Source organism: Sorghum bicolor, chromosome 6 (assembly GCF_000003195.3).
Source record: "Sorghum bicolor cultivar BTx623 chromosome 6, Sorghum_bicolor_NCBIv3, whole genome shotgun sequence".
Classification (NCBI taxonomy): domain Eukaryota; kingdom Viridiplantae; phylum Streptophyta; class Magnoliopsida; order Poales; family Poaceae; genus Sorghum; species Sorghum bicolor.
In genome coordinates, this window is record NC_012875.2 from 32,773,902 (window position 1) to 32,782,688 (window position 8,787).

An 8,787-nucleotide genomic window follows, 5' to 3' on the forward strand; every position below is an offset into this window, starting at 1 on the left:
ATGCGCTCTCTGCTGGTCCCTAGCTGCACCACGATGCGAAATAAAAAAAAGTGAGGTGCATGCATTGTTATGAATTTACAAGATATTCGACTGACAACCCAGGTAACAATGAATTTTTGCAGCAGGAGGTACACCTGAATCTTAAGAGGATAATTGGCAGGTTCAAACTAAACTCTGCAATATATAACATGCTCGGATGCTCCTGGCATAACGATACAGATAACACAATTGTCAGCCAACATCTTTTTCAAAAAAATAAAACTCTCGGCCAACATTTTGTAAAAAAGAAAAAGTCAGCCAACATTTCTGAAGACTACGAGCAGTAAACCCAGGGATGAAAATGGTATGGATATTAACTGTATTTGAGACTAAATTCGATGAAAATGGTACAGATATTAACTATATTCGAGACTGAATTTAGATCTGTTTGTATCCAAGTCTAGATATTCAATATTAGATATCATATCCGTATCTGTATACTTAAATCGTATATTTTTTATGTTGACATCTAATCGTATCTTATCCGACAGGGTTAACATTATTCATATTCAAATCCGAATCCAAATAGAAATATAGAAACAAATATGATATCGGTGATATCCGTCCATATCCAATTCGTTTTTAACCTGGGTAAACTGATGGACAGCCACCATAGGCTATGGGCAGGTACAGACTCTGAGATTGCCTGTTCTTCCACGCGGAAATTATTTACACTGGACAAAGCCTAACTGCTTAAGAATGCAGTGAAACGACAAAACACTAACTATATGTTAGAATTATGTTACCTCATCCCGTAAATATCTTCACTAGTAAAACCATATGAACAACTAATAGTTACATAATTTATGGTGGGAAACGCCCTCAGGGACCTCTGACCGCAAGATGCAACTGCGTTGTTATGATGTTGAGGACAATCACCGTCCCTGTGGTGGTAGCGCCATAGCTCAGTGTGTGTATCAAAATGTCGCCGCTAAGAGGTGAGTTATTAGTTACACGTGGTGGGTTCAAGACTCTTTTACTGCTTAAAAAAAGATTTTAGGAGACAGGTTCTTAATTAACAGAGATAGACTCGCCAGCCCGCTGGATTTTCAAATTAAACTAGAACTAAAATAAAGAGAGATCAGAATTTTAGTGTTCCTTGACTAGTAAAAAACGAGAATTAGTTCTAAGTGATTCTCCCTGAAACAATTCTCTTTCTTGTGTGTTTGGCAACGATCCCAGTGAGATTCTGAAATATTTTTCGCAAAGACCGCATCTCATCTATTTAGCATTAGGACACCCACCTCTATTAATCAGTTAATAGAGGGAAGCATTATAAGATTACTGCTTTCGAAAATAGCTAGTAATAGATTCAGGCATTCTAAATATGTCTTCTCTAAAGACCGATTAACAAAGTCAGTCTTGAGAGGCTCTAAAATAGTTGCAGCAAAATTGATTCATATTAAGTCAAATGAAAATAAATTTTACACTAAAATCATAGAGATCAAAGCAGTCTAAAACTTTATAGTTAACAAAAAAAATAATTTAGAACTATTTAGAGTAACAAAAATACACTTTAGTTTATCAGGTTTTAAATTTTAATTTAAAAATCTTTTATTGATTTAAAATATTGACATAGTTTAGACCAATATTTTAGCTCTCAGTATGATATAGAACTTTGTACTACACAATGTTTTTTATTTGAATCTTTTAGAGCCCCAATTATATGTTTAAAGTTCTTAGCTCTTAAAATTCAAAATTTCAAAGAACCTTGAATGTTGACATAATCAATATCAAACTTGTGCTTGATGAGATCTACATCTTTCTAGTTGGCAGGTTTTTATTTAAAATCATTTAAAGTGTCAAATATTCATTTAAAGTTATTATACTTTGAGAATCAAATTTTCCAACGAGCACGATAGTAATAATATTGTGGAGAGATAGAGACTGTTTTTGTCTAACTAAAAACTTCCATCTTACTTCTTACTGTTCTGCCGCAAGTTAAACGTCAAATGTTAGGTGCAAGCGTCCACGGCCTCCCGGGTCCCGGCCAGTGCACTCCTTACAGTTACAGCGAATCAGCGATCAGCATAACTGCTTAAGGGCATGGTCGCACTACAAAACCAACTATGTACAGCACCCAAAGGTTCCTTCCTGCCAATGATTAGACTCGTGTAGTCGTTAGATCATCAGACAAGAAACAACTATCGTTTCCTAGTACGTTGCTTCACGTCGAACTGGTAGTCATCATCGAGGTCATCAATGTCATCTTCAATTTCGTCAATAATAGATTGGTTAATCTTCTTTCTAGACACCCTCCTATGCTTCTTGAGCTCAAGACGAGGCTCTGCTTGCTTCAGCCCCATGACACCTGTTTTGTACCTGAATAAGATGGATGCACTTTATTATCCGGAACATATGACTCCTGAGATTTAGCATCCATAAGGGTAGAAGCTCTAAGTTTAAGAAACTAATCTCAAGAAAACGATGGCAAACTTCATTTTTTTAGTCTAATACCATTCATATATGTGGTGTTAGTGAATTGTCACTATGACTCTGCATTATTATATAGTACTAAAGACCAAGACATTTTCTGGAATGTATGTGCATATATATGCCAAAAAAAAAAAAGACTAGGGCCAAACTTTTTGTCAGGATCTCTTCTACAACTGGTTAACAAGAGTATCGTGCTGATATGCTGGGAAAATAACATCCCTCCATAAAATTCAACCATTTTAATAGTCACCGTTGCGACAGGCATCACATGCGCAGAATCATCATCATATGGTAAACACATTATAATTACCAAACAGTAGCTCACCTAAAAACTTTGGCAGATTTCATACACCAACATTCCAGTTTTCCTGGGTTCGCTTTATCAATCACGGAAGGAACAAATTAATACTTCCTAATGCTAGGTTTTATTCACTTGATATGTTGTGCCAGAGCTGGTTATTTGTTTACCATAATTAAGTGCACTAGTACTGTTATACCAGTTTGTTAATTAAAAGAAAGTTACATCTGTTACAAAGTTACCAGAACATTTACTTATGCAAGTAAAATTTCTAGGATACTAAATTTCAACATCTACAAAGTTAACTATGTGACTGCGACTACAGGAGAAAATATTATACCATCTAGACTCTACCATACAAGATAATGCTCATATGCTATGCCTTCGTAGCATACCTGACATCACCTTCTCTTTTTGTTCCAAATGTCCGTAGCTGGATTTCCTCTCTAATTTTGATCTCATCAAGCATCTGGAGATAGTATGGATACCTTTCCCACTCCCCTTTCACAACACATCCATGCTCACCCAGGTGCACACAATCATTAAATAAGCATTTGGTGGGCTCGTTCTCTTTCAGCGCTTTTCTTATCTGGAGTATCAAATAATATTACTAGTAAGAAAATGATATAATAAACTGAAATAGAGCCTTAACAGCACCACGCAGAGAGCAGTCAGACACTACAAGTAAGAATTTAATAAACAGGACACGATAAAAAAAATAGTCAAAACGAACCTCAGGAAATGTTTCTGCAAGACTCTTTTTTGTCACTTTCATCAAACTAGGCTGGTTAAATCCAGGAGTATCAGCAAGGAAGCCTCCGCCAGCTATAGGAAGCAATGAGACATGCCGCGTTGTGTGCTTTCCTTTACCACTTTTCTTGGACACAGTTCCAACACGTTGTTCACCAAACCATTTACTATTCTGGTGAATCATAAGCACAAGAAAAATAAATCAGTATCTACATCAAGACAGATTCTAGATTTTACTACTACTAAAGTTGTGAAGCTTTGCAAAAATGAAGTAGAAGATATCAAACAAGCGATATCCAATTTGTAAGGTGCCCTGAGAAAGCAAAGAACATGTAACAGACTACAGTGCATGTCTTTGGTGAGTCTTGTCCAACTAACCAGATCAACTTGCAGATACAGTACAGTACCAATCAATTCCCAAGTTAAAGTTAGTCCTTGGTTCCAAATCAGATGAACTAATTCATGCACTATTAAGCTAATAAGCACGTACTAAACTATTAAGTTATGTGATGAACTGGGCATTTTTTATAGAAATGCTAACAAAACAAAACAAATAAATTCTCAGTGAATTATAAATGCAAATTGAAGTTTCAGAAATGATAAAAAAAAATTAATTAGGAAAATGGAATAAATGATGAAATGACTATCACCTGTTCAACCAGTTTATGTATTGGATCTTCTTCTGATATGTCCTGATTACCCCTCAGTGCATTGATCAGGCTGGATTTCCCAACACCGCTTGGACCAACAACTACAGTTGTTTGTCCTTCCAACATCTCTTCAAGAGCAGTAAACCCTGATTTCTTATCAACACTTAGAAACAGTGGATCATAGCCCCAACTCTTCAATCTATCTCTCCAGTATGCTATTGTCTGCAGTGGTAAAAAGCAAAGAATATCACTTAACCATATAACATAAACAGAACACCAAAGAGTGCATACTACAAATGCAATAATTACATATCTTCTTACATTCAAATTTGAAGAACAGCAGGAGTGAGCAATTGCAAACAGACATGCTACGTGTACACATTAGAATATTGGGCAGACGGACAAGGAGAACAAAAAACATGAATTTATGAATAAGGTGACCCTTGTTTTGCTTTACCAGCCCCAGGTGAGCTCCAAATACAGGACACCATCCTCGGCAATTGGGTTTTAAAATGATACACATATATCTGTGTATGTATTAGGGCACTCACAATGCAAGACTCTGTCACAGAGTCCAAGACAATTAATTACATATTATTTATGGTATTTTGCTGATGTGGCAGCATATTTATTGAAGAAAGAGGTAGAAAAAAATAAGACTCCCAAGTCTTATTTAGACTCTAAGTCCACATTGTTCGAGGTAATAAATAACTTTAGACTCTATGATAGAGTCTGCATTGTGAGTGCCCTTATGTACTAAGTCTCTGACAGTTGACACTTAAGTAAAAGGATGGTGTGCTTACATTTTTAAGTTTTTACCCATCAGCATCGAAGTTAATGCATAGTTGCAGCATTTAGAATGACTACTGCATTCTGTGAGAGGAATGATCTCTTGAACTACTAAGACTCTTCATTCTAGACTCTACAAATTCTAGGCTTTTCATATTCAAAAACTCATAGGCACACAAAGGTGCCTGTGAGTTGCGCATAAATGGGAATTGTTGTTCGTCAAAGAGCACATGACGGGAGATGATGACGCGGTTTGTGAAGAGGTGAAGGCAACGATAGCCTTTATGGTTTTCAGGGAAACCAAGGAGGACACATTCAGCAGAACAGGGGGCAAATTTATGTGGCATTGTGGTGGAAAGGTTAGGATAACAACGACAGCCAAAAACTCGGAGATGATCATATGTGGGTGGTGTGCCAAAAAGGGCTTGGTGGGAGGTACAGTTTTGAAGGGTTTTGGTGGGGTGAAGATTAAAAAGATGAGTGGCAGTGCGAAGGAATTCAGCCCAATATGCAGGTGGCATGGATGCTTGGAATAATAGGGTGCACATGATATTATTGATGGATCGAATGACACGTTCAGCCTTGCCGTTTTGTTGGGATGTAAGAGGGCAAGAAAGGCGAGTATGAATACCTTGTTGAAGGAAAAAGAAGCGAGCTGCATTATTGTTGAATTCGCGACCATTGTAGCTTTGAATAAAATATATATGGCAACTGAAATGAGTGAGCACATAGCTATGAAAATTGCGTAGGGTGTTGAATGTTTCAGATTTCAGTTTGAGCGGAAACGTCCACAAATAATGGGTGAATCATCCAAACACACTAGATAATATTTGGCCACATCTGAAATTGGCCGCTCCACGAGTTGGACCACAGACGGGGAGCACGCCATGTGTTGTTTCCCCGTCCCTTGCCCTTGCCACACCCCCAAGGACGAGATGGAGGACGAGGGGCCGGCGATGCTGGAGGTGCAGCGAAAGCCGCAGCCGTCAGCGCAAGAGCACGAGGGGGCGCAGGGGTGCCTCTGGGCGCCGTTAAGACGGCAGCCGAGGTGGAAGCTGGGAGCTCAGACTCCTCCAAGGCGAGCAGTGACTGGGCCTCGTGGAATGAGGGCAGCGGGGTCTTCGTCTTCAGAATGGAGGCCATGCCGTGGAGTGGTTCGTTGGCACCGCAGAGAAGAGCGAGCAGCAACATGAAGTCGTTGACGGGCTGCTCCAAATCAGCGAGCCCATCAGCGAGGTCCTTAAGCCGCTGAGCGAAATCGAGCACCAGTAAGTCACCCTGGGACAAGGTGTGAAACTTGGCCTCAAGAGTCATGGCGCGAGACACCTTGTTGTCGAGGAAGAGTGGAAGAGGTTGGCCGCCTTGGTCCAAATGGTGTGAGGAGAGGTCCGTTGACACATGTTCCTATACTTCCATATTGCTTTGATACCAAATGAGAGGAATGATCTCTTGATCTATTAAGACTCTTCATTCTAGACTCTACAAATTCTAGGATTTTTATATTCTAATACATTCAATCAAGGTGACCTTTTGTGCATCTAAAGGAGCATGTCCCCAAACATATTTACAGGTATAGGTAGAACAACAGGATGAGTTATATGGAGCCCAATATTTGCACCATTAGTATCATTATTGACTATTTGATTGACAAAGGTGCCAATACTAGCACCTTCGAGCAGGAATTAATCTTGGTTGGTAGACATATTTTCCTTAAGATATAAAAAGGAATGCTGAATTCTGGCTATTGATACTGATAGTAATATTGGTGTGAATAAAAGGTAAATCCTGATGGCAAACCATTTTTCCTGAGCAACCAAAACAACTATACCTTAGATGCCCCCAATTATTGGGACTAAAATTGGTTTGCCATGGCACTGGCCCTTCCTGTTCCATGAAAAAAATGGCTTGCCATATTTGTTTTCTACAAAACCTTTTTTTTTTCTGGTTCCCAGTTCCCACTTAAATGAGTAGCTCACAGCAAATTGTCGAATAAATTAGAGAATCCTTATCAACAAACCACAGTTCTTATAGTCTTATCTCAGCTACAATGCACTACAATCCAGCCAATCTGATTTACAGCTCATACAGAAATGAATAGCAATCGAGCAACCTATTGGAGTGGGCGGTGTTCACATTACCTGTTCGCCGACGAGCTCGACCTTGTTGAAAACGAGCACAAACGGGATCCCTGTGGACTCGGCCTCGACGAGGAACCGGGTGAGCGTGGCCGGCTCGGGCTTGGGCTGGTCGAGCGAGAAGAGCACGACGAGGCGGTCGACGTTGGCGACGGGCGGGTCGGCCACCTCGGACCTCCGCTCGAAGACATCCTCGATCATCCCGCGGCGGTCGGTCCAGTCGACCGCCCCGACGAGGACGCGGTCACCGACGAGCACGCGGCGGCGGATCTTCTTGAGCAGCGCGCGGACGACGCAGAGCAGGTCGGAGCCGCGGTGGTGGTCCAGCCCCGGGGCCGCGGCGTCCACGATGACGCGCATGAAGTTGGCCTGCGAGGCAGCGACGAGACCCGTGGCCTGCGTGTGGAGCAGCTCCTCGGGAGGTGGGGGCGGGAGGGACGCCGCCAGGGGGAGGAGGCGCGGGTGGGGCGAGGAGTGGTGGTGGCGGAGCGGGAGGGGAAGGGGGATGGGGCGGCGGTGGAGGAGTGGGAGTGGGAAGCGGAGGCGGGGCAGCGCCACGGCGGTGGATGGGAGGAGCGGCATTTCGCCACGGCGGAGGGCCTGGAGCGCAGTGGATAGACTGGTGCCCCCGCGGCACTGCGCGGTGTGCACACGGGGCTAGGAATGGCAATCTAACCGTCGGTTTCGTAGCCGATGAATGTGAGCACGGGTAGAAATTTCACGTGCGGCTATACAAGGATTTTTTTTTTATAGCCGTGGAGCTAGGAATGAAAACGGTACGGATATTTTCCGACCGTATTTGAGACCGAATTCGTTTAGAGGGGTTCATATCTGTCCGTAACATCTGATACCGTATCCGTATCCGAATACTTAAATCGTATATTTATGATGTCGACGTCCAATTGTATCTTATCCGACATGATTGATATTATCCGTATTCGAATCCGAATCCGACCAGAAATGTGAAAACAAATATGATATAAGTGATATCCGTCCGTATCCGATTCGTTTTCATCCCTACGTGGAGCCGCAAAGACGTGGAGTGTCCAAGAGCAACTGCAACAGTTCACAAATTATCTTTGTCAAATATTGTTGTTTGTCAACTTCCAAAATAATATAGGAAGAAAAAAAAGTTAATCTTTGAGTGTTTGACAAAATTGATTTGGTAAAAATAAAATTTGTGGATCTATCATGCACTTTTCCACTTCGCGTGTGCTGCCTCCTGTAGTGCGACTTTCTTGACGCGTCGCTAGGATTTCTTCGCGCGGCGACGTCCTGGACCCTGCGCCGACTTCATGCTTCCTGCTGCTAAGGCCTTGTTTACCTAAAAAAATTTACAAAATTTTTCAGATTTTCCGTCACATCAAATCTTTAGATGCATGCATAAAGTATTAAATATAGATAAAAGTAAAAACTAATTGCACAATTTGGTCGGACTTGACGAGACGAATCTTTTAAGCCTAGTTAATTCATGATTAGACAATATTTGTCAAATACAAACAAAAATACTACAATGTCGATTTTCTAAAATTTTTTAGAACTAAACAAGGCCTAACGCCGAGTTCCTGCTCTCTATCATGGACCCATCGGCGACGCACAGCAGCAGTTATCGGCCACCATCAGACACAGCAGTCAGAAACACAGCAGCGTTCAGGCACCCTGACAAAACTCGATGTCTGCCAGCTGCTCT

The 8,787-nt window shown here is 41.4% G+C and overlaps 1 protein-coding gene across 1 annotated transcript; it reads right to left on the minus strand.

The window, feature by feature from the left end:
• Positions 1,891-7,748, minus strand: LOC8070789 (small ribosomal subunit biogenesis GTPase RsgA 1, mitochondrial). The gene is made up of 5 exons (XM_002447623.2): positions 7,101-7,748; positions 4,174-4,395; positions 3,507-3,695; positions 3,169-3,362; positions 1,891-2,361 (listed from the first exon to the last, which is right to left on the minus strand). The coding sequence occupies exons 1-5, from the start codon at positions 7,677-7,679 to the stop codon at positions 2,184-2,186; spliced, it is 1,362 nt and encodes a 453-aa protein (XP_002447668.1). The 5' UTR covers positions 7,680-7,748; the 3' UTR covers positions 1,891-2,183.

What these genes read in the sequence shown, in the direction of transcription:
- LOC8070789 (XM_002447623.2), bottom strand. Translation starts at nt 7,679, where the DNA reads ATGCCGCTCCTCCCATCCACCGCCGTGGCGCTGCCCCGCCTCCGCTTC. An exon ending in TCGAGCTCGTCGGCGAACAG is followed by an intron (nt 4,396 to 7,100) that starts GTAATGTGAACA and finishes TTACCACTGCAG; the next exon opens with ACAATAGCATACTGGAGAGA. An exon ending in AAAAGAGAAGGTGATGTCAG is followed by an intron (nt 2,362 to 3,168) that starts GTATGCTACGAA and finishes CATCTTATTCAG; the next exon opens with GTACAAAACAGGTGTCATGG.